Raw genomic sequence first — 27316 nt, 5'->3', positions numbered from 1 at the left:
CATGTTTCAGCATATTACAGCTCCCTACCTCTGAGCCTGGTTATCAGTGATGTTGACGTTATCCTATGGCACATGACTGTATAATCATGTAACATGTGTTACATGATTACATATTTAAAGATTGTGAGGTAGCAAAATAAGTGGAAAGATTAATATACTTTCTAGAACACTAATTACATTTTCACACAAAACATTTCTATGCAGAAATTAACTATGCCAGTGGTCATCTTGTACCTAAGCCACACAGAATTCAAGCTGTGCCCTAACAAAGGTCTCAAATCATGTTTCAGCTTCACTTTATGCTGATATCACTATTTTATACTAGTACTATCATAATAATCCAAAAATATTATGCTAGTAAAAAGTACAAAGTTATACAAAAAGGATGAAAGCATCCTGCTTTAACACAATGCTTCTATTATCATCTGTTAATTATAAGAAGATTTCAAATACCCCCTTTGAGAGGGAAATGGTTAACACTGTCCTCAGCATGGAGAGCATAGCGTGGAGATCTGAGGGCCGAAGGGATGAGGACCAAGGCTTGGCAATTCCCATGCGTTTGCCTGAGCACTGGGTGCGAACAGCTACCTGCCTCCCAACTGGAAAGATGCCACAGAACAGCTCTTCCCCAGTGGCAGCACACAAAGAAAGGACCACCTGCTGGTATCTAAATCTCGTCTTCACTACTCAGCTACTTCGTAAGAAATGAAACGCATCAGAAGTAATAATGTAAAACTGCTGAAAGACTGAAATTACAGTAGCCTAAAAAAGGTTTTACAGTCTAATAAAAACAATCCTGCTGCTGACTAGTTTGGAAATATATATTGGATTTATGTTTGCTATGCAAGACAATTCTGTACAACAAAGTAAGAAATAATTAGAGGCAAGGAAAGGTAGAATGAGACATAGAAAAATGAAATTATTCACCTCACTGACATTTAATATCCTCTGTTATGTAGATTGTCCTATAATTCTGAAAATTAAAAAGCCACCCTTTATTAGAGTTATGTCCTACTATGAGCAGAAAGGAAAACTGTGGTGAAGTTAAATATTGAAACGGTTGTAACAAACACTGACTCCATCATGGCAAGTATATCTTGCTTTTGTGTTTAACAGTAGCCTACACGCACTAGCTGAAATTGAGCTCCTATGTTACAGGCACATATGAGGGAACATTCTTTGTAAACTAAAGACATGACAGAAACATGGGATCCAAGAAAAACAGTATATTAACACATTTCACAGGTAAGGAACTGGAAAACAGACATTCTTAACATAGAGAATCTCTCAAGTTCTATTTAGACAGAAGTCTACCACCAGAAACAAATGACTGGATTATAAAAGGACAGAACTTTATAAGTTAAGTTTGACATGGTTCATTGCTCTAAATAAATTGGGCATATTGTTTCCACTAGCCTGTAATATCAATCTAGCACGCAGCCTGTGCAACCTCTTGTTATACTAGAGGGTTTCCCAGAGAGTTTCTGAAGTCTCATTTCCTTGGTTTTTTTTAAAAGCATGAGCAACAATGTCCTCAAATTAACCTCTTCTGTTCATCAACCCCCATTTGCCCAACTGAACTTCAACATACCTCTGATGTGTTCTCTGGTACATAGAATACAGTGTCCATACTCAAGTTCCCCAAAGGCCCTTCCTACAACAACGATTCCATCTCCACTGCAAGGAGAGGCCTGATCACAGATGAAGAGATGAGATGAGCCTTAGAAAGAAGTTATCTGAGGCAATAAAGATTCCATCCATATTCAAGAGAAACGTATTGAATAAGAGTCTCTGGTCTTTATTAGAAATTAATGCAGGAGTTTCTAAAGTCTGGCTTGTGTAACACAGAAGGGTGCACAAAACCCAATGCTCAGTGATCGCATTTGCCACCTCTGCTGGGGACAGTGATATTCGCTACTACCACCACTGTCAAGAGAAGTACCCGGAAAAAAATTGTGAGACCTTGAACTAGAACACTTGGTCCCTATGATACAACTGGGTGACTCTTTTCGATACCAGGATGACAGTGGTAGGAGATACAGAAATAATACCCTATTCCCATCTTAACAGTTTTGCCAGGCAAACGACACATCAGTATATCAAGAACTGCACTCTCATATATGCATTCTCACAGACTTGTTCACTGACTCACTCCAATACCCCTTAATATTAACCAAGAAATTTTGTTCTTTAAATACCTTCTAGATGGAAGTGTTCATCACCAATAGTGTCTCTGTAGCCTTCCCCAGATAAATCCTGTTTAAAAAAAAAAAAAAATTAATGACAAATATACTCTATACAAAGTGTGAAGAATATGTATTTACTATCACCAGGATTAATTTAAAACAACAACGAGAGCACTGAAGGTGTTTTCCAGGAAAGAAGTCAATCACTTTATTAGTGGTAGTTAATGCATTTGGTGCTATTTTACAATGCTCTGGATATACTTTAGGACAAAAATGTAATGGAGATGAATAGATTGTACAGGGGAAAGAAAAAAAGAAGTGTTCATATTCAAATCCTTTACAAAGTAGATTAATATTTAGGATGTCAATGTTCTGTCAATCAAGCAAGATAAGAAAAAAACTCCAAATGGAAATGATAAAGAAGAAATAAGCCCTTCTCTACCCACAGAGGAATGTTATCGCTTAGTTCCACCAACAAACATAAAACTTTCATATGCCAGAGGTCACCCAAGAAAAGCAGATACCAGACTCTGAAGAGCTGCCTGATCCTTCAGTCCTGAAATTAATGAAATTTTGTCAGCCCCAGCAAGTCTAGAGCAATACAGAAGCAGACGCCATAGATACGCAGATGATCTTATCTCGGAACCAAGCCCCATTTCTCTAATGGCGCTGAAGTAGGAATAAAGAACATCAGTGGGATTTGGAGCTAATCCTACTTACAAAGACCCTGAAGAGCTTTCTTACTCTCTTATTAGCAGACCCTTCCAGCTCCACCAGCCCACCCCCACTAAACCATAAGCAATGACAGCTATCCTCATGTTTTCCCTTCTCCCATTCACTCTGAAGGCTCTAGCCTCGCCGTAACATCACTGACCTTACATTGTAGTCTGGCTCCCTAGATTCTCCACAAACACTCTCTGTCACTGATAAACAGTTAAGGTGATAAAGAAGAATATGGTCCTAAAAAGCTGGTGTGCTGCACTCATGGCCACTTTAACTTCACCTGCAAAAGCATACCAGGAAGACAGAGCCAGCACGCTCAGCATCAACCTTTGAACAACAAGATGACAGTACTGAGCTTTTTGCACAGGATGAGAATGAGGGAATAACCTGTGAAAAATAATATCTGGTTGTATTAATTAGCTTTATTGTTAAGCAATTTTATCACGGTAAAAGCAGTTCCCCTGTTTTTCTTGAAAAAGCTGACAGAGGTTCTTTTCTGCCTTCCGCATGGCCAAATGTTATTCTTTGAGATTAGTTATCAGAAAATAACTAAGCCACAAAAGCATATCTTAGGAATTCTTCAGTATCAATTTCTGCAACAGCATTTTAAAAATTAGATTTCACAAACACTTAACTGGATAGCTAGAGCAGAGACCCTGAAAATACTGTTCTGTTCATGAGCAGATACCCTGAAATAAAGTTAAAACTCATGGGCCAAATGGTTCTGAGAAACGCTGGCAACTTGGCCCAGAATGCTTGGATTCTGCACAGCACAATGTTGCTATAAAAGCTGTCATTCTGGATTTAGCTTTCCAAGAAGCAAATCACAAAAACTATTTTGTTTCCCTGAGTTTTTGTTCCAGAAAAAAAAGGCCTCTTTTTTTGAGCATGTGTTAATTAATATCAATCATTACCTTAAAAATTATGGAAGAAATGGACGGTGAATGAAAAGGAGCCATTAAACGTTGGCACAACTTATCCTCCTTCTGCAAGATGATCTTTCCAGGGCTGTGTAAAAGTTAGTATACTTTTGTTTGATCAAATTCCTCCATGTCATCATTTTCCATGAAGCTCAGAGAGCACACCTCTGACTGCTCTGGTAGATAATGAGATACATAGAAGTGACCGCATAGGCATCTGCGGCACCTCTGCTCTCTCCCACAAAGCTAAATATTTAATAACTGGTTTGTTTGTGTGTTTTTTTTTTTTAACTAAACTCAGAATTCCTGCTCCCTCCTGCTCTCTTTGGAAAAAAAAAAAAATAAATATTTTCTGTTAACCTGATCAGCAAATATGCAATAAGTATGTATGATCTTACTTGTGATGGCCCTCTGAGGAGAATACTATCTAGCTGGTAGCCTTCATCTCTTAAAATTTTAGCAAAGCAAGCAGTGCATCTGGGTATCAAATGTCGCCTGTTAAAATGATGTCATTAACCTCATTCTCTACAAAACCCATAAGTCATTAATTTTTATGATTTTTCAAAAGGTGTCACTTAAAAATGAGCACACATTTGTTGATGTAAAATGCTCCATCAATTAACTCAATAGAAGAGTGGAAGACAAAAGTGGAAGACAGCAGAACAAAGCATTAATATTCATTAAGCTAGCTTCCTTAAGCGAGCTTCCTTATTTTCTCACTTTTAATCATTACACGGGTCTTAAGTAAATATGTTTTATATTCTAGTCTAGTTTCACTCCTTCTCTAGCTCCTAGTTATTTAAGTTAAAGTAGTAACTTAACGCAAGCAAATTTCCAGTAAGTGTTTCCGCCTTAAACCAAATTATTATCAATTACCAAATTCTAGAAAAGTGATTTTATGATGTTGAACCATAACATTAGCGTTAAATGCCACATAAATTGACAACCCATCTTGAAACTGAGTATCGTTTGAACATTTTAGTGACACATTTAAGCAGAATTCCTCAGCTCCCATTCAAATGTGTTCCTCTGTGCATGTGAGATTATGACACGTATTATCTTTGAAACAGATGTGTACCTGCAAAAGGTGTGGGCAACTCTAGGATTTTACAGGAAAAAAAAAAATGAAGGAGAAGAAAAAGAAACTATATCATCCATCTTATTATCATTAACTCTTCTGTCAAAAAACTGCAAAAGAATTACCTGCACATTTTTAGCACCGAGACAGATGTCACAACCTGTATAAATACCAAAATGCACCTGCTTGAGAAGAGGATTCTGGACAGTGTATGCAAACTCGCACTCAACAGAAAAGTACAAAAGCTGAGCAAGCATCAGCGAAAACAATTCTGACTGCAGGTCGTACTGCATAATGGAGCATTATCCCAGTAACCTGTACAAATTGTCTTAACGGGAATAAGAGAGTGCATCTATGCCCAGTTAGCCAAATTCAGAAAATGGACTGGAGAAAAAGGAAAGGGTAACTGTGCAAGGCAACTTGCAGCTCAAGAAATTCTAGTGGGAAGCAAACGCTATAGCCAGGTAGGAACATTTGACATGGGGGAGAAGCATGTTCGCGCACAAAGGAAACACAGGCTCGAGGGGATGAAAAACCCAGCAGCGGCTCTGCCGCTTGGCCAGGCTGTCCGGCGTGGGCCGCCCTGCGCAGCTGCAGGAGCCCGGCCCGTGGCAGGAGCGGTGCCCGAGAGAGCAAAAGCAACAACATTTAGGTCATAGGTAGTTGTATATCACTGTCCTGACACGATGTTTTAAATCACAACACTGCATTTTCAAACTGGAACACTGAGTCATGAAACAACCAAAACCAGATGTACCCTGTGAAATACTATATAAATGAGGTCAACGAGCACTTGAAAGAATAAAGAAAAGAATCATTTAACGTAGAGGGATTATTCCAGCATGCCATATCTATAGGTTGCTAAACAGGAACCCATATAGAGTAAGTGTCTCTACCTCACTGGGAGTTTCCCAGACAAATAAGTTGGCCTCCATTAGCTACCAACACAAATCACCCAAAATGACTGAGATTCAGGCTCAAGCATCTGCTTCAAAACTCCGAACAGCTGGCTGCCTGGCCTGGGTAGAAAGGACCTTGTGTCCCACATATCCCATTCTGATAGGTGCTGCTGTACTCAGCTGAGATTTAAGAGGGTGGGAGTGGAGAGAAGAGTTAATTAGTGCAACTCCCTCAGAAATGCTGCTGAGTATATACATACACGAGGAAGAAAAACAATCTTTGAAGCTCCCACACCCCAGGGCTTCTATTCAGCTGGTTACAAGTCAGGCACTCGTCACTCGCTTCCCACCTTTGCCGGGCAATCAGACTCCGATGAATTCTAACACGCCGGGAATTTTATTTTTTTAACCCCAACCTCAGCCCTAACCACCCTGTGCAGTTTTCTTACTGATACAAGTCTCCGGAGACTAAAGGCCAGGCACTCACTCGGGGGCTTCCAGTTATTGACTTCTTTTTCACTAGCTATCTGAAAATGCTGCCATCCAAATCCAAATTTTTCTGCCTACATTGCTTTATTCCTCCAATGCCTTTGCTGGCTCCCTTTCTGCTTCTACATCGTGGTTAAGCTCCTCGTCTTCACCTTCCAGGCTCTACACAGTTGTATTTGCATTCACATCTCCTGGCCATACTCCCTATGTCCACCGATTCCTTCAATCTTGGTCATCAGCATGACCCTTTTCTACCTGCCCTGGCTCTGCCTTTTCACACTGCTCTCCACAACATCCAGCAGCCAGCACACAAGAGCCAAAGTTAATGCAATGCAAACAGACTGTATTTTAGCAACCCACATTTGGACCGACATGGTGTTAAACACAGTTGTGCTTTTGGTGCAGTAGAGACAGCTACATCCATAGATGTATTAGATATATCAAAGGATAACCTTTAATGTAGGTAGGTTATCATAATAACAAGCACGGTTTTAAAGTTTGGAGCCCCCTACTCCCTGTATTACATCACAGTCAATATTGTGTTAATTAATATTTTTCTAAAAGGTACTGCTCTTCTCAAGTAGAAAGAAGTTGCTTTACCTCTCCTCCTTCAAACATCTCATTAAAATCCTTTGATTTAGCCTTAAGAGACTCAATTTTCCACATTTTTGGCAGAAAGTACGCATGCATTTCCTGTTTTAGTCAAGTTCTTATCAAGGCATCATATCCGCCACTTTCCCCAAGTAAAACACATACAAAATGACAAATTGTCAACCAAGAAAACTTTCCTCCCTATTTTTAACCATCTGACTGAAACATGTATTTTTTTCTCTCTTTATTCTCATATTGATGCAATAAAGTTCCAGTACTTTTGGAGAGAGCAAAGTTGAAGAAACGCGTTTCACAACAGGACTGCAAGGCATAAGATATGTGGTAACTCTAACATCTTGTGGAGTAGATTTTATAACGGTTTTAAAGTAGCTGCCAACAAGAATGCCATGTCACCTACGCACAAACTTCCATTCTTGATGTAGACAAAAAGCAGTCCCAAGAAATAGAGGTTGAAGAGAATGAGGATGCCCTTTGGCCTGTCACCCAAACAACTGAGGGCTCTGCCAACTGCTAAGTGGCTATCCTGAGTGCTCCAGTCTCACTTGCGGGAAACAAGCTTCCAAAATAAGTCTTATTTTCATAGAGTGAGTCCTTAGCAGATTTTGAAAGCTGAGTCTCTTGAAGATGCTTCAGGAAACCCATCCAAACCCCAAAGCAGTCATTATTATTGTTTGACTTCATTTTTAATCTTCTCCAGACTTGAAGAGAAAGAGGTAAAAGACTTTTTTGAAAAACAACTGATGGGAGGAACCTAGTTCCCCTTTGGGTATCGGAAATTTCCCATGGACTAGGAACATAGCCACATGTTACTATGATCAACTCAAGCCTAGTCTTCACTACTAGGAAACCTATTCACACCTCAAAAACCAGTATAATTTATTTTAGGATAATGCAGGTGAAAGCCGATACTCAGTTATCTGATGTGATCACCATTCTTTACAAACACAGCTTTACAACCAGGCTTAAAACTTGGAAATAAAATAAAGAAATAAGTAGACTGATAATTAAACTGCTTGTAGTCAGACATACCTGGAGATGTCATTTTGCTAGGTTAGCAGGTTCCATACATACAAACCTATGCAGTCAAATATAAGTAAAAGTAGACGTTTGTGCACACAATTTTGTGTGATCACTACATACAAGCAAAAGATAAGAATGCATCTGGGGCATGCATTTGGCTCTCTCCACATTTGGAAGTGAAGTCTTCAAGCATTTTTGAAAAAGAATATTAATATGAAGATCCCCCTCATAGGCCTTTTCAAATAAACCACATGCTTCTGTATTACTGTGTCCTATTTAGGACAAGAGCTTCCTTTCCTTCCCTGTTCATAAGTAACCTATACACCCAGGGCCTTACACAGATAAAATATGTATTCCAAGCCTCACTACAATGCGAATTGAAACTAGGGAAATACAATTAAGAATTAAAGCATATACCATATAGAAAAAACACTATAGAGCAATATACATTCATGCCTTGGTTTAAGCCTAATACTGTTTCTCCTATGGCATATTTTAACTTTCCTTCCGCAACCGTCAGGTTTTTACTTTTTCTTTTTCTTTGTGAGTTTGTGATTCTGGATAATTTAATAAGAAAGATAACTCACCAGGATTCAAATTTCTGTAAAGAATGTGTAAAGCAGCTCACACTTGGAGAAGAAGTCAAGGTGACTTTAACTATTAGACCAACATTAACATATACATTCCAACTGCAATAATGCAGTTTGTGAAGCAGAAGCAGCAAGCTCAACTTCTGTAATGTTGTCTTTCTCTGAAACAAGAACCTGGTGCTCTGTGACCCATTACAGATGGGTTTTTCTTCCTCTACGATGTGCGGAAGCTTCTCTCAGATAAAATTTCTTCATAATACAGTCACAGCAGGTAGAGTTCTTAAGAAAACAGATTTCTCCTCTAAGATCTCTGATAGATGATCTTGGGTGGGTTTCCCTGCTGTGGTTTAGGATTTTACTGCGTTTATCTGCCATGATGGCCTCTATGTTCAAAGTTACAGTCTTCCGACCAGAGATAGCAGAACACAATGGGTGCAGCACAAGAGATACTTAAATTAATCCTTTGGTGCCGTAGCACAAAGTTCACACTAATATACCAGCTCAAAAACTATGATGATGAAACACACAAATACATTCAGTTTGGCTGCCTCTGCTCTAGGAGCAGTAATTTCCAGCCATAATAATATGGTAATAGTTGTTGAAATCACTGCGCCTGTATCCACCAGTTTGACAGAACTGGAGCCCCTACAGTCTCATCTCCCAGAAGGTGACTGTAGAACAATTCCAGCTGCTGGTGAAATACTGTGAAGATAAAGACAGGGTAACAAGAAAAACCCACAAACCCCTTAATCTCTAGTCACAAAGGATCGAGGACTATTAGAGGCTTATGAGACAAAAAATATCGCCAATATCTTTATATCTCTGTCACAGACCCTCAAATGGGTAAAAGGAGCGGCTGTATGATACACTTTTAAGGCTATCCCATCCATAGGAACATGAACATGAGGCTGTTGAGGAAGTGAAAGTGCAAAGCAGATGGACACTTACATAAAAGATTTCATGACGGATGTCTGAATAAATAAGAAAGGAAATGTGGGACTTTTTGCTCCAGGTTGCCTGCAACATGCAGCTGAATCTCTTTTGTCCCAATCCAACACCTTGACTAGGCTTTCCAACAGGATAAAACACAAATCCTTTCTTCATTCTTCTGATACATTTATTTTCTCAAGCCTATGAAAATCGGGTAGTGGCAATACCAAAACACGCTCTTAGCAGGTAACTGTCATCTCTGCTGCAGTGAGTAAATGAGCATCCTCTTTTAGTGGTCAGTCACTGCAACGTGCGTTCAACAAAAGCTACCAGCCTGCTCATTTAACTTGAATCATGAGACTCCTATGTGTCGTGGAAGAGAAGCATGCTAGTAAATATATATCTATTTATACCCTGGATAAAAAAAAAAAAGAAAAATCTACAGAAGTAAAAAAGATCCATTTAGGGGACAGGTGTATTTAGATCATTCCAATTTCAAGACAGAACATTACTGTTTCTGTGCTGTTTTCACCCTGGATTTCATGGATCTTTAGAAACTCTTGTTGCGAAGTGACACCTTCCATTAACACTACTATCGGAATTCTGTAACTATTATGGCTTCTACTTTTTAAGGTGATAGGGTGAGACACAGTTTTTCACAGACTTAGGCCAGATAAGAGATGATATAATTGAAAGCAACGATACGAACAGACCTATGGACTCAGCAGTTACCTTCCAACTGAATGGTTCAACCATCTCCAACTAAAAAAGATGATCAGTCTGAGATTAAGTAGGACTGAAACAAGAAATGATTGCTTTTAGCTATATTTAAATTCACTTTGAAGCTACTTCAGAAGGATAAATGAACTCACTCTACAGATTCAGCTATTTACCTTACTTTGTTCTTCTAGCTATCCTCTAACCTATTTGCCGATTGCAAAATCAATTGTCCCGTGTCCCCCAAGATCTTATCTTGAACATAGATTATACTGATGAACAAGTCTAAGGACATGAATGAAAGAGGACAAACCTTCATCTAACTTCCAGCCTGGAGAAGCTCAATAACTCCTCCAAATTAATTATTTTGGGCTTCTTCACCATAGCAGATAGACAGACGTAGCTACGTAATAAATCTGATTTTCTGTTCAACTTCCTTTCATGATAGATTTGGTTACCAAGAAGCTCTTTAACAAACAGACTTAAGTGCACTGAGGTGATTTTACCAGGCATACACTGAGAAACAAGCATGCAGAAAATGGCTACAATGCTTGGCTACAGAATAACTTGCTCATTTAAGATGTGATCACTGAAATCAAGGGTACTCTCTCCACCAGCTATCATTAGAGATTTAACATGCCACATTCTGAACCTTTCTTGTGATAACAGCCTGTGTCTTCCTACATGGCACAGGCTTTCATACGGCAGAAGGGCTTAAAGCTCCCCTAGAATGATAATCAATGCTCCTCTATAATGTTTATAGCTCTAAGTCTTTTCCTGCTAATGGATGACGTATATTTATGCAGCTGGAGGAAACCTGGATTCAATAACTGCTCCACCACAGACTCACTGTGTGGTGTAGGGTAAGTCACTTAAATCTCTCTGTGCCTTCATTTTCCAACTGTAAAACAGAATTCCTGATGCCCACCTTTGCAAAGGGCTCTGAATCCTCAGGACAAAAACATACCCTGCTAAATAATATTACCTTGTTAGGAAGCACAGGTGTGTGACCCCAGACACATATGCTAATGTTGATCCATAAATCTGTCAACAGGAGGTGCTGGCAAAACAGATGGTTCACATTCCTTTTTAAACCACCTCTTTGTCCCCAAAGCCCAGGTATGTCAACTAATCATTTTATAACTGGTCAGGGGTTTAATGGGCCAGGAAGTCACAGTGAAGCACAATGCCACCAGCTTTATGGCTGAAAACAGAGCCAACAAGGAAAAGACAGACAGAGAGGTTTCTTTTACCCTTCTCCTCTTGTCCCTGGCACGTAGGACAAACACTGTAAGGCTCTGCAGAAAAAGATAAAAGCAAAAGCAGAACCCATCCCCACACATTCCTGTAAGCAGTACAGCATCAGCGATCATGCCTCCGTGCTGACTGATGCTGCGTACATAGAAACAGACACGTGTTTTTTAATTATAGGCAATAAAAAACCACAGACACACACCATTTAAAAACCTGATTTAGATGAACAGTTGTGTGTTGACCCACAAGGTCAGGAGGATTACAAGCAAATAAAAAGTTCACTTCTAAACATTCATTTTACTTTATTTTATTTACTTAAGAGCTACCTCTATTATTAGGAATTTTGATTCCCCATCGCAATAGCTGAAAACGGAGCACACAGCATTTTCCCTGAAAATGTTACTGTAGCAACAGGGGCTGTGGCAGGATTGATGCTGCAGGCTGGGCAGGCTGCTGGTGGGAGGGAGCGCTTGGGCGGGCGGGCGGCCGTGCGGGACCGTCTGCCACGCACATTCCCATAAAAGGAATCCCAGGGCCAGAGGACCACATCAAAGCCGAGGAGTTCAGCAGATTTCCCCTTCCCCTCCCCCTGAGACTTTGAGAGGGAGACTTCATACTCCAGAATTTAATATCTTTTTTCTCCCTCCCCCCATCGGCCCCTTTGTCTGCGTCTCTGTTCTCTAAGAGCTAACAGATGTTGATGCCATATAGTTTCAAAGAAAACTTTTGATGCCCACATAACTCATTACAACTAATATATTCCAAGAATGCTTGTAGCTCAGGAAACACTGGGGTGAAAAAACAGAGGAGAGGGGGCAAATGGCTACACTGAATAACCCTTGAGAGAAAATAAATAGTTCACTTCAAAGTCATCAGGGAATTCTTTAACAAGCTCTTTCTTCCGCAAAACACAGAACAAATTCAGCTGAGCCTAGAATTCCCCAAGGAAAAAAATAAAACCAAACCCCACATAAATGGCAAAGCAGAGGGAAGCATCAGAGAGGTCGCCCGGCTCACCCAGCAACAAAGCGCAGCATTCTCGAGGTTCGATATTCCCAAGCAACCTGCACTGTGCCAGGGCACAAAAGCACCGCTGAAAAGCAGAGACTGTCAACAATAACAATACGGAGAGCCCTAAAAAAAGCTAACCGTGTCCCTCCGCACCGAATGAATGCAGGCAGCGATGAAATTGCTCAATTCACGGAGCGCTTCAATTCAGCCTTACAACGCATGCAGGACGACATGTCACCAATGTCACAATTATAGAGAAGAAACACTGGCTCATTTAGCAAAAGCAGGTGACTGCATTTTTGAGGGCAGGCAGGTCCGTGTCCTTAGCCGTTTTCTAGGGTTACATCTAGGAGGCAACCCTTCATAAATTTTTCTAGCAGGTCTCCTCCCCTCCCCTGCTGCTTCAGCACACAGCTGCATCCTCCTTTCCATTTGGTGAGAAGCCCCCCAGGAGTCACCAGGGGTTGGTGGGGAGAAGGGTTGAGAAAAGGGGGGAGGGCGAGAATGCGATTACATCAATTTCCACAGCAGGAGGATCAGATTGCATCATTGTACACAACTTGGGGCCCACTCTTTTATCCCTGATGCAGGCAAATTTCCCATTGAAATCAGTGGGAGACTTGTCTGTGCAAGGACTGCAGAATCGGGTGTTCTGTGATCACAGAATTAGACAGCAGTAGGAAGCCACACCTGGCAGCACCTCTCTCGGCGGTGCTCTGCCCTCCATCGGGATATCAAATCAAAACGAAAATATAACAACGATGTGAAATTCCTTCTCCCCCTCATACACAAACTCCTAAAAATCCACCACTGCAGTTATTGCATAAAAGTCTGTATAAAGTTCCTACCGGTGAACTGCAGATTTCACACAAAACAAGTCACAATGAGAAAGAAAATGGAGGGGAGTGGGATCTATGCCATATACAGTCGTATATGTCTATGAGACGTATATACGTCTCTCATCTAATGATTAAAATGGAAAGAGTTTTAAGGGGTTTAGAGAAACAGGTGTGTTCTCCTGCTTGGTTTTTTTTCAGGGGTTTAGACGGAAGAAGGGAAAAAAACAAGTCAGCCCCGCTTCTGCAGCATTAATAACACAGGGTCCCTTTTTCAGAACAGTTCAAATACAAACCATAGTACTGTAGCACAATATGCAGAATTATTAGTTTCTCACTGCTGCTTATTTCCAAGCAACACACTTTGCATCCACTTTCATCTGCATAAAAATTTTCCTTGTAGCAGCTCAACAGTCTTCCCGCTTCAGCTGCTGCTGCTCCCGTGCACACCTTCTTTCCAGAATATTTCTTCCCCAAACACACTGGTAAACAGCTTAGGAAAACCAGAACTAAAATCTTCTATCGTCAGGTTTGTTCAGGATAAAATGTGGTTCCTCGTAAAATGATTCCTTATTATCTCTCCTGCCTCACTGTTTGGGGATGGATCATTTCCTCTAGGGAATAACAAGGAAGGCGTCCTCAAGCCTTGTGGCTTTGTAAGTAAAATACCATATTACTGAGGTCATCCACCACATTTCAGAGTGGCAGGACACTTCAGCAGGACAGCAGGCAGCAGAGCGGCTCAGGTAACTCAAATCTAGTCTGTGGACTTGGAGATTTCCACAATGGCAGAGCAGGGCCGAGACAGAAAACGTCAGGAGAAGGCGGGGGACAACACGGAAGTAGAAAACATTACTGAGCCCTTAGGGCTAAACGCCCTAGATTTAAAATTCTATTTGGTAAATTCAAAAGCTTAAGCTCTCCAAATAGCGCACCTGTAAGGTACGGGTTCTAAGTTTCCTCAAATCACCCCAATGCATCCGGACTAAGAGGACTACTCAGCGTGCGGAAAGGCTGTGAAGCCCTACTAGATCACTTGTGCCACGTGTCTGTGGTGGCTGCACTGCAGCAGCACTCCAGACTCCATCTAACAGCAGGTTCTGAGCTACCAGGATGCAGCACTCGGGCCAGGAACCGCCTTCGGAGTACACTGTGTGTTTTGCCCATAATTTTCACAACTGTCAAATAGCATATTCCAGTGTGGGCTAATTACACGCTCCTTCTATCTCACATATATCAGAACAGAGCAAAGGAAAAAAAAAAAAAATCCTGAAATACACAATATAAAATAAAGGTGATGGCCTGGTTTTAGTGTCAGCTAAGCCCTGTTGTGACTATTTTGTGACAGCAAAATAATTCATCCTTTAGGATGAAAAAATAGCAAAAGATAATCAGAAGGAAGAAAAAAGAAAAAAAAAAAAACCACAAAAAAACCTTTGCGAACATTACTTAGTGGCGATTGGCAGCAAGAGCTGAAATTTGCCCAGCATAAGATGAAGCACAACAGCAGCAATACCATGACTGAGGCTTTACATTAAAAAATAATAGGACTACAATCTGAGGTTCCTGCTAAAGCTGGTGATGCTTTGCCTGAATAAAGACTTAAAAATCTGCACCTACAGCAATACTCTCGACTTTATACCGTGTTTCTGCTTTCTATCCTCAAATGTTAACTACAGAGGAACTGATACAGCCAGCTTTTTAGTAACCTTGTTGGACTCTCTCAGCTGTTTCTGTATATTGGAAATTTACATTCAATAGGCTAAGTTACTTTTGCTGGAATTTGTCGAAGAAAAAATCCAACTTATAGACAAGCCAGAGCACAAAACCTTTCAAGTGCATCTCCTTCAAATGGTCTCAGAATTAGGGGCCCCCCAGTACTGACTGCTCTCGGAAACTCATAATTCTTTCCCAATCTCAAGCAGACAAATTAAAAGCAATTAAAATTCTTTACATTTTTTCCAAACTTTTTTTTTAAACTGTCAAAGTTAGCATTAATGTATTTTCAACTGTGTCCCTCTGAACACTAAAGATCTAGAGAGATATCCTTCAGATGTGCGCATCTTCCTCAAACAGGACTTAAGCCGATACACACAGGAACTGTGCTACAGATAGGAGAAAAAAAACCCAACAATTTCCTTTTGCCATGATGGAGCAGATCCTCATTTTGATGCAACTCTGACACTCTGGACATGCAAAACTCTGAACATTGGGCCACTGGCATGGTTTTGTCTCCTGAACTGAGCAGAATGATACCCAGAGACATCCAAAGACCCTGGAAGGGCTTTTATGGCTGTTTTTCACCATTTCAGGGAAAATGTTTGGTTTTCTGATTGTAGGGGGGGGTGTGTGTCAGAGTGTATGTTTGTTTGTTACACTGAAAGGAGAACGGAAACTTTAAGAAAAAAAGAGGTTAATTTTGCCAAACATTAGGTTTCCTCTCAAGAAACACTGACAGTAAAACATAATCCCATCTCACGGAATATGTATGCAGTTCCTTAGCGTGAAACAAAGGAATTTATCTTGCAGCGACAAAGCCAAGCCTGGGTTTCTGAAGCACTGTGCGAGCCAATATTTGTAGGACCTCTTTCAGTGCTTTTTTTCCCTTGTTCCACTATTTCCATTAACAAGCATTATTGTTATCTATTAATATTCTGCAGCATACTCTAGCAGAGACCGCTGCCTGTGCCTCCCGGTGCTATGAAGAACCACAAACCCTCCCCTGGCCTAGGAGGATGCACTCCAAAAGGTACATGGAGATTTATTTCTTGCCACCTGCAGGTGCTTGCAGTAGAGAAGACCCCACAAGCACTGCGATCTGGAGTAGCTCTCTTCTTCGCTTCCTGCGGTGACCAAGCCCAGAGAAAGATGAGCACACATGGACAACCAAACGGGATCTTTCGGTCCAGATTTCACAAGTGCACAGGCACTCCAAGATCAACCCCGAATGCCAGGGATCCGTCTCCAGGCACATTATGTATGATTTTAGATACAGCGCACATATCCAAAAAAAGCTGGCCTTGGTGACCGGCTTTACACAAAACGGGAGAGGCCAAAACCGGCACTGAGAGAAGCCAACCAAACCAAGGATATTGGATGTTGTCAAAAGCTGTAAGAGCATCATTTCCATGTTCTGAGCACAACACTAGGGCTAGCAAGTCCTCAGAGTGCTCTCCTTGGAAGGGCACAGCCCCCTTTTAAACAGGTGGCATAGAAAACACCATTCCATGGCCAGCACAACACACTGACAAAAGCGGCATCACTTGGGATCAACAGCCACTTTCTGTTCCCATAGAGGGTGGGAGAAAGCTGGAAGAGGGGCACTTCAGTTTCATCACAGGTCCACAAAGTCTTCCTCATGTGCTTGTGACTAGCAAGTGACACAAACCGGAGTTTTGAGTCTTCTCAGGTTACCATCCTGCCTTGCTTTCTTTTTTAAACCAACTTAACTCCGTTTTTGTGGCAAGGTTTTGTAGTCATTTGTTACGATTTATGACATTTTATTTAAACAGAAAGGCCAGTAGAAATCCTTTACAATGTTTATACAATCTTTAATATTTTCCATGAGGACCAGGCACATTTGGGAGGGGAGGGAGAAGGGATGACAGCCGAATGCAGATTATATGCAGAGCAGCAGGCTTGACTGACCCCATGCAGCTATTAAAGGGACAGCAGCAGCTTAAAATTCACATTTGCCCAGAAAAGTTTTGCTTAGTCTTATGCAAACATCAGAAAGGCATTAAAGGAGGAAGGAAGCCTCAGTATTTCCGGTCAGTTTACTTTGCTCGCTTGGCTTTATGAAGATTGTTTCCTTAATTTTTCAATTCAAGCCTCTTGGTCCATTTAACATGCTCCAGTATGAAAGGTGCACGAAGAGGAGTGGTGCAAATAATTATTAAAATAAAGGAAAATGACAAGGAGACTTTATTACCCCAAGCTACCTTCGTTTACATTTTTAAATATGAACTAGGAGAAATATTTCATCACAGTCATTACTGGCATCTCAGTTAACATTGTTATTTTAATGTCAAATGATTTTTAATGCTGCTAATTTGTAATTGCTTGTATTTAAAGAACGACAGAAAATCAACACAAAGAGAACAGATCTCTCCTCTCTCGCTAGGCACAGCTCTTAACTTCAGTCAGAAGAGTCTGTCAGGCAGCCCAGATTGCATCAACAGCTTCATAAGCTCATGACACACCAGCAGCATAGCACAAACTGTTGCCCAAGCTGTCCTGGCAAGACATGCAAGCTTTGATTTTGATCCCAGTTTTACCCTAGTTTCACATTTCTGTAACTGCAGTAGAACAAAATCAGAGCGGCTGGAAACAAAATTGCGCCTTCACCTCTTGCCGGAACATTCAGGACCAACTCGTTTTATAGTCAGCTATAGCATCAATATTGATATCAAAGTAGATATTTTAACTTGAAAACTCTATATTTCTTCCACAAGCAAATATTAAGAACCCTGCCCTAGAGAAAGATGAAAGGAGCCAATCTCCCCTTTAAATTACCGAGCAAGCCTGGGCCTTGACTCCTTTTTCAATGGGAAGTCAAAACGTCTGACTTCAATCAGTTTGTATAAACCAGCTTTTGTTTTTCCTTTTACCCAAATGACTCCACTCTTAAGGATTTATTGTAACTGGATTGCTTTTCTACCCAGCAGGGAGCTGTAGCACTAGCAAAGCTGTTCCACACAGTAGGTTTTCCGCTGATTGAATTTCTAGACTTTCAGCTCTTCGGAAATGTTTGCTCTTGTACAAGCTGTCAGAGGGAAATTGTGTGCAGTCGATTTTGTCTCAGCTAAAGCCAAGCGGGGTTCCATATGCAGCCAGCCAATGCGGAATTGAAGGAAGGAGGATCAATCACATTGCGAAGGAAAAATAGGTTTCAGCACAAACAAACAAAAAACTCCCCAAAGAAACAAACCACACAAGAAAAAAGGGCAGAGGGATACGGTTGAGAATGAAAACCATTTCTGCAAATAGGTGCGCTCAAAAGAACAAGTAACAGCCTTTCTTAAAAGGAAAACTTTCATTTAAAAATCACTAAAATAAGGGCTAGGGGCCATTTGAAGAAGCTGTTCCATTAAACATGCACAAAGCCAACACCATGATGTTGCTCCAAAACCAAGCTGCTGTACAAAACCCTCATCCTTTGGAGCAGCCCAACCCACCAGTACAGCCTCAACTGTCAGTACCACGGTCACGTCATGTCACAGCGCAGCATACCTGCCCCAGCAAGCACTGGAGTAGCCAGGCCTTTTAGACCGTCTGCTGTGCTTCTGCCCGGTTCGGTGTAACCAGGAACACACGCTGGGAAGACGTAGGAAGCCACTGCAAAGCTGCCATGCTTGTCACAGATGGTGGAGGGTGATTTAACAGGACGGATCTTTCAGCCATCATGTTCTTGGTATCTTACAAAGACTGCAGAGTCACCTCTGCTTCAAGTGCACCACAGCCATGACCTTGCCGTGCACATGGCCTAATGGTTCAAATTGCTGTCTGCACTTGAGGTTTTGTTATTTAGAAATCTAATAAATGACAAGGCCAGAAGTGCACACTGGCGCCAACAGAACCAAAGAAATAAGAAGCAGCAAGCAGAGATTAAGACATCTGTATTGAAGATCCCACAAAAGGATCTTAGTATAAGCAACACTTGACCGTGGTCTGGACCGCAATAGCTCATATTTCTAACCCAGCTGCCAGGAGAAATTTTGGTTCTAACTGCATTACGGGGAACAGAAATGCTTTTAGGCATAAGCCAATACTTCCAAATGACATAGTAACTCGTGAGAGCACAGGTGAGTATTAAACAGCCAGACTCTGCCTTGCCAGCCACGGGTAGAAAAGCCTTACAATCTTTAAGTATATCATAATACGACCAGGAGCAATTGCACCAACACCAGGCACACCACCTTGACTCAGTACTGAAGTGTTCATTTTGATGACCCTGTGTTAGAAAAATTGTGCCACCTGGTTTTTCTTGTAAGAAATAATTACAGCTGGTGGGTCATTCGTTTTTTGACACGCAAACAAAATCACAAAGACATACAACAGGGTTTTGTCTTTTAAATTACTGGACTTGACCTTAAAAGACTCAAGTCCTACTACCTTGTATTGTTCAGGACTCATCCTCATGTGTAGGTTTAGTGAGTAGTCGTACAGTGCGGCGGTATCCATAGCACTCACAGTCTGCAAGGACAGTCACTCTACCTGCTAAATGTATAATAGAGAAAAGCACCTTGCAAAAAGGCGTTCTTAGAGCATCCAAAGTGTCTGCAAGAGTGACTGGTGCGGACTTTCAGTGAAGGTGCAAAAACTGAACTTTCAGTTTACTGTGCCCTGCCTTTCCTCAGAAGACACTTACTATGCAATGAGAAAAGATGACATCTATCATGAAACAAATAATAATAATGAGGATTTTTGCCACTCTTCTTCCCCAGTCAGCTGCCATCTATTACCAGTGGTTTTCTCTCTCAGTTCCCACCTTATTTCACCTGTTAAGTGAGCTACAGTGATTTTCCTGCTGGGAGTCTGTTCAGACACGCTTTCCCAACTCAGCACACTGACAGCCTGACATTCGTGTTCCTAATCAACACTGCACCTCGACAAAGCCCCGATGATGAAAGGAAATATCCTGGCTCCAAAGTCTTCTAAAGGGCCACTTGACTGACAAAGGCATTTGCACCACTATTTGCACCATATTTAATGAACCTCATTACCTAAGCAGTCATCTGCTCATGCTAGTCACTAAAGAGTCTCCTCATTTTTTCCTTACCTCTTGGGAGGCTACAGTTCCTCTTTGACCATAAAGAAAAACATTGCAAACAAAAAAGAAAGAAGGCAGAGAGCAAGAAATTCCTGATACACAGGAAGGAAGCACAAGGCTGCAAATGACCTGAAACTTTGATCAGTCTTTCCTACTGATGCTATTAAGATTTATTCCAGCTGTCCCAGCCACTAGTGTTAGCAGCAGACCCTGCCCAGGGCTGTAACCATGTACAATAGCTAAATAAAGTATTGCCCTAAGATAGAAATTCATTCATAAAGCCCAACAAAGGTTGTTGAAAGGTTATTGCTCTCCAATTGAAGATATATTGGCATTTTGAACTAAATACAGATTTGATTTAGAGGGACACGGGATATAAACAAATGTATAACCTTCAGTGTTCTACAGGAAAAGCGAAATAAAGATTGGTCAATTCTCCACACAGACTGATGAAGCTTAGATTGCCTGAAAGACTTATTATCTGATTATTGATTTCAATCAAGTCTTCTATTGTGCAATTCAGTTTGTGGGCACAGGGTTATACAAAGTGCAAAGAATTATTCTGGAGCTGACAGATGCAACTGAGGCAAGGTAGGCACACCTCCAACACAGCTTCTCACCAACACTTATCCCTAACCGATTGCTTCATTTCTTACATACATTCCACTTTCAGGTCCTAAAAAACAGAGGACAACAATACTTGAACTGTCTGTCAAAGTTAGTGTTCTTTACCATGACCAGCCTTAGAGTTTTGCAGACTTTGTTCTATTTACTGCTTTGGATAAAAGCCTGCCTTCCTCTTCCTCTTATAAAAAAGGAATATATGAGAGGGAGAAAGAGAAAAAGAGGAATGACTGAGTGGAGCAAGAAGACATTTGGGGACCTTGGAAAAGAAGGAGCACAGCTTGGAATCTTGATGCTCACGCCCACACTCTCCCAGCTGAGCCACCAACAATCTTATCATACTAACTCACCTATACGCTGCACTAGAAAATACATACCTTCCTCAAAAGGTGAAAACAGAAGTCTGAACGTCTGAGTCACTGATGTGCATAATTATACAAAATATACATTGTGGATTTGCTACTTCTCCTATTTAAGTAAATGGAAGGTTTGCCACTGATTTTAATGGAAGAAGACCTTATTTCCATTGCATAGCATAGGCCATCTGCAGATTAACGTCCTAGACCACACGTCATCCTCGCAGGTCTCACTTTAGCCTTCAGCTGTCTTTCATCCCAAACAAACTGCTGTCAATCTGCCTTTATTTGCTTTAACAATTAATTACCTACAGTTATTACCAGAAACTACTAAAAGACTTCTTTTGAAGGAGCAAAGTAATTTCACACAGAACCAGGATGATGACGACAGAAGACAATAAAGTAAGAAATTTAGGGGAAGTTTTATATATATTTGTTTTATTAAAACAACCAACCAACCAACAACAACAACAACAAAAATCCGCAAAGACACTGAGGTTGGGAGAAGTTTCCAGACAAGGCAGAAAAACACAAGACGACTAGAAAAGAGATGCATAGAAGAAATTAAAGTCATGGAAACCTTTGTACAAACACTAAAGCTTACTCAAACGAACAGTTCTTTTGAAACCAATGTGACTACTTCAATGAGTAAATTTTACAGTTTGCAGGATCAAGCATCTAAAATGAATGCTTAAAAACAATGAAAAAAGATACAATGTAGCTGTAAGAATAACAGCACATGAAATATCATATCGCACTAATACTAATGTTAATTATCTGTCATTAAAAATAGACTTCAAAGCAGGACAAGAAACCTGAATGGTAATATAGGCAAGACTTAAAAGTGATGATAGAAACTAGGCTAAGGTATATATTAGAATATGCAGTGAAAAGCAAGTAATCAGAAAGACTGAAACAGAAACAGGCAAAGAAGCAAGGAAAGAAAATGGGATGGCTGTAGAGAAATAACATGCCCACATATCTTTCTCTATTGAGACCGTCTATTGAGAGCCACAGCCCACAAACATTTAACACCTGATGAAAAGGCTAAAGCCATGGTCGTTGCTGTGAATTTCAGTGACCTGAGTCTAAGTCTTAAAGACATTCCTAGGTTTGGAGTTGCAGGGGCTTCTCTTGTGAATGAGCATACGCATGCACATTGGCACATGTGCATCTGCAGGATTTAGTCATTAGCTTACGGCCTTTTTAGGGTGTTTTTCTTACAATATGGCTCCAACAGCCACAGCCTTGTCCAAGCGAGAATGAATTGCCGGGAAAGTGACAAACGGGGTGCAATGCAGAGACAGATATCCAGTGGAGACTGGGATTTCTAAGATATAATGGACAAATTCTACTGCTTACCTGACAGAAATGGGATGGGCTGCTGGCCGACGCTTCAGAAAACACCGAGAACACTGCCCCAGAGAGAAAAGTTTCTTAAACATGTAAATGAACTTTCCTTGGATCATGCATATGTAAAATAAAGTTAGGTATCAACACCTAACGTATACTTAGAGCTGTCTTGAAAAAAAAAATAATCAAGAATTCAAAAGAAAACTGGGTATGAAGAAGATAATTCTAAGGATAATGTCTTTCAGTGAAGTTCTTCTACAACTCCACACTACTGAAAAAGAGGCAGATTGATTCTCCATCCATCTTAACAAATTTCTGCAAACGGTGTCACCCTGCTGAAGCAGAGTGGCCAGCTGACAGTGCCATACCTCACCCACCACCAAGCTTCCCTGTGCTGCCATGCACTGTCTGTGCTACCCGAGCCACCGTTTTAAAGCAATCCTCAAGTTTCTACACGAGCCGCTCTAACATTAGTGTTTATAATATAGATGTCCCCCTCAGATGTGTTGTACGAAGCAGAGAGGAGTAACCGTCTCTAATGACATTGCTCAAAGGCAATAATCTATAACAGGGATGCTAACAAACAATAAAACAAAAAACCGTAGGAGTCAGAAAAGCGCATAGAAATAGGCTAGGAAAGCACATATCGTGATGGGAGCAAAGGCCCTGAAAGTCACACTAAGTTTATGGAAAAATGCAATGTTCAAATTTTCATTGTAAACCTTACTTGTACAGTTTTTCCAGGGTGCCCAGGGCCAAAGCAAAAGCCCCAGCAGCTTGAGCTAGAGGACAGTATCCCTAAAAAGCCACTTGCTGGAGACTCGTAAGCTCTGCAAACAAGGCACAGAGGGGTTCGCAGCACACAGGAACAGAACTTGACACAGCTATCTGGTCCATTTGAATTGATGAATATTGTAGACTCAAATATTGGAAGGAAGCCTAGGAGGAGAGCGTCTGTTAATACGTGACAAGCTTCTGACTTCAGGAAACATGACACAACCTGGCTTAGATCATAAAACACAGTGGCTATGATAGTTTTATCACACCAGTTCAAAAATTAGTAGTCTCTGCCCTAGAAGGGAGCGAGGTGTTTCACATAGGCTGGCAGTATATGGATTTTGCACTAGAGCCTGAGATACTCTCCATTTACTCACACTGTACTCTTAACAGACCATTTCAAGTTTCTCTGCTCTTAGGGCAAATAACTATGCATACCCAATGGGTACCAATTGTAATGTGGCGGCAGAATCCCTGTTAACAACCTAATTTCGCGAATCTCTTACACAATGCCTGCAAAGCAAACTTTGCAGCTGCTGAACTTGTTATGGGCTGGGCACTCCTTTGCATCCTGACTGAATCTTAAATGTGCCCAATAAAGCTCTGTTTATTTTAGCTAGGGCTATTTCCATAGGCCTGTTTTGATGGGCAGAGCTCCTTCTCCTCTGCTTTGGTGTCTTTTCCATTTAAGAGTAACAAACTTAAAAGACTTAAAAATAAATAAATAAATGGAACAAGAATCTAGCATAGCTTCAAGATCTAACTTTCTGGATAGAATTTAGGACACGAGGCAATACTAACAAATACAATTTGTACCAGACTTTAAAGCCTACGTGCTCAGGCCAATGATCACACACATACACAAATTCATGCTGTGAATTCTATTACAAGCTTGCTGGAGATAACACACAAAAGCTTGTTTAGAGACCTCTGCCTTTTTTTTTCCCCTAATGTATTATCACTGTATTTATTTTTGTTATGCCCTTGGACATAGAGCCTTAGCTCTCCGCTTACAATGTGCGCTCTGCTCTTCCCACCAAAGCAGGAGGGGAATCGGGGAGAACACAAGTTTACTAATTATACACAAAACTATTCATGCTGTGACATTTAGAAGCAGTTGTGCAGCCCTCTATGATCAGGGCTGCATTTAAGCCTTCTGATAACAGACTGGGTCAGGTAGGTACGTCACTCTGGACATATTAAACTGTACTGACAGAAAACAGTAGCTCTTTTGAAGAGAGTTTGTGTGCGCAGAAGTAACAGGGCTAGCTGTGCAGTTTGGTACAGGCAGCTGTCACAAGCCCCCCCCCTTCCTTCTCGAGCTCGGGAAGAGCACAACACGGTGAAGGAAAGAACACAGTTCAAAGGCCTAAGCCTGACAGTAAATACTAAAAGAAAAGGAAAAATAAGAACAAAGAAATGTTAAACTGGTTTGTCTGTTTTTCAGTTTACACAACTATAAACAAATGCAGAGGTTTATTAGTTTATAATGCTTTTTGTGGTCATGTAACTCAAATGTGAGCTTTGATTTAAGAAATGGAATTTGGCAAGAAAGGAGTTTCAAGGCAACCTACTCACTTTCCCATTGAGAAGATTAAAAAAGAATTCAAAATATTTAACTTTGAGTAATAAGGTCTGTACTTGTATAGCAACTAATCTTGTGCTCATGCACATCGCAATTCGGTACTGCACTTGCTTAACTTTAAGTATCCAAGAAATCTCACTGGCTTCCCGCTACTTCAGCACGCGCTAAGTGCTTTGCTGAAATGGGGCCATGATCAGATTCAGAGTGTCCCTTAATAAGGATTTACACATTAGAATAAAAGGTCTCCAGAAAAGGCACTCGGCCTCTAAAACTCTAGCCATCCATCTTAACCAGCAACTTTTTATCTAACTTTGCCTTTAAATAAATCTCTCTCACAAACAAGGAAGAAATCCACCAAGACTTAAACAGAACATATCAAGTACCGCTAAATGTGGGAAAAACCAGGGCTTGGACTCTTAACCGTATCCAGACGCTGTGCCTATATGTAGAAGGCAGCAGCATATAATCCCTTGGTATACCGCAGCCACTTGTGCATTCAGCCTTGACTCTGAATATGCTGCCTTACTTTTGTAATCCGACAGGCAACATCCGTATTTTCTGGCCAAATTCTTTTCAGCTATGATCTTTTCCAGATTTCAGTCATTACTTGCATGCAAAAGGAGTTGAATTCAAACTGTTACACTACAATAGGCTTTAACTGCATACACCACATACTTTTAAACACTAATCATTCTCTTGAGCGGTAACTGAGAAATAACCCTGCTTTGCTTTGAAAATACAGGATATAGTTAGGAATAAAGGAAAAAGTTACTGAAGAAACACCACCCAGTTCCCCATCTCAAAGAGAAGGCCGGTATTTTACACTGAAAACAGTCATGATTTCCTTTAAAGCAGGTTTAGGTCTTTGTCACAATTATGATTATTCTGCTACTGCTTTACCAATTTATCTCCATTTTGCAGAAAAAGATTTATTTTGCAATAAATTACCTTAAAGAAGATATTACGGTATCCCACGTCCATTTACCTGTTTAGAAAAATATGAGCAGAGCCACAGAAGCTGCAGCTTTTGTAGCCAGTACAGACCTACATTTCCCAATGGCAACCGGCGAGGATTTTGCCAGAGCTGGTACATCTGCTCTGCTCGGGGGGCTGCTCCGGCACTACAGGTGGCAGGGGCTTGTCTGTAAAAGAAAGCTCTGCTGAATTTAAGTGGGAGGCTTGGTTGTAAACCGAGTTAGAGTGCAAAAAGCCGTGCGGATATTTGTTTTCTGCTGTTTATTTTTATTTGGCTTAATTGGTTCAGCCAAACAAGAAAGAAGATAGCCAGAAACCTCACTGTCCGCAATGGAGCCTTCACCATTCAATTCAAACTAAAGTTGCAGTTTACTTAAACTAAAGTTGTGCCACTCTTGTGTGTGGACAAGGCCAAAGCTAATCAGGTGTTGTCTCACCACAATCCCAGCAAACAGTCTGAGCACAGATAATGGAAGGCTCTGCTTCCTGCCACAGCAATTAGCAACGAGCGAGGGAGGCTCTGCCAGGCCAGAGCTCTCCCTGCAGCACTTTGGGGCGTGCAGGGGAGAGGGGCTCCCTGCTAGATGGGGCTGGCAATTCTATTTCTGCACCAAAGAAACGATCCCCTCAACGTCCCTCCAGAGCGTTGTCGAATCTGACCTGTGTGAAATTTGAGAATGGATATAAATCAAAGGGAGAAAAAGTAATAAAAAGCTCCCGGCAGACTTGATGACATGTTGATAATGTTCTCGTCCTGGAGTCAGGGTGACACCAGCCCAAAGATGATATATAGAACTAAGCCCACATACCGACGATTTACTGGCCTAACGACAGTTTTCATTGATCAGAGGCCAACAATTACTGGATTCCTTCCCACTGCCTATTTCAGTATCAGGCTCTGGCGTACAATCAAAACACTAGCCCTGCTTCTCCACAGTTCATGTGCCAACTTTGCAGTGGATGCTCAAGCCAAGCAAGAATGATATGCAAATCTGGCAGGTGTTTGGGGCATACCAGTGCTGCTCAAAAGCCCAACCATAAAAAAGGAAACCGCAGAAAGGCTAGGGGAGTCCCGATCTGCTGCAGAAGGGCTGCAGGCTCTCTACAGTACACAGTAAACAGGTCGCAGAAACAGGAGACGTGGCTTTCGGACAGCAACAGAAAAGCTCAATTATTTTTGCTCACTATAAACAAAGCACACTCTTTATATCCCCTCCGGATTGTCTAAAGGCCTCTCTTGCCACTAAAGCTTATTTCAAAAAGAACAAGAACTTACAAACAAATAAAGCAACTGGTGCTGGTACCAATCACATAATGTTCCTTTCTTTTTTTGTTTTGCTTTGTGTCTTAAAGTAGGGAACCAGTAGAAAGAGATTTCCTTCCCAAGTGTATGGAAAATGGTTGTGTCAAACCGAATTAATATCTGCAATGGCACATTCAAATGGCCATGATTAAGCTGCTGGAACGAGATGAATCAATGTGGGAAAGGTGCTGGCAAAGAAATATTTTTCCAGTATATTACTGTCTTTTACAGACAGGCAAGTGCATGTAATTTGTCTTGGTCTATCAGGATTTACCTATCTGTTCCACACTCAGCATAGGGGAATGC

General features: G+C 41.0%; 1 protein-coding gene across 1 annotated transcript in view; it reads right to left on the bottom strand.

The window, feature by feature from the left end:
* Positions 1 to 27316, bottom strand: part of NKD1 (NKD inhibitor of WNT signaling pathway 1) — a gene marked incomplete at its 3' end in the record, with an annotated part of 108416 nt that overhangs the window by 35585 nt on the left and 45515 nt on the right. The window contains exon 4 of the mRNA XM_082489360.1: positions 2199 to 2256. Coding sequence (XP_082345486.1) covers positions 2199 to 2256 — 58 coding nt within the window. The remainder of the gene's footprint in view (positions 1 to 2198; positions 2257 to 27316) is intronic.

The sequence above is a fragment of the Vanellus vanellus genome (assembly GCF_965231255.1).
Source record: "Vanellus vanellus genome assembly, chromosome: 12".
NCBI lineage: Eukaryota > Metazoa > Chordata > Aves > Charadriiformes > Charadriidae > Vanellus > Vanellus vanellus.
This window is presented reverse-complemented; position numbering and strand designations above follow the sequence as displayed.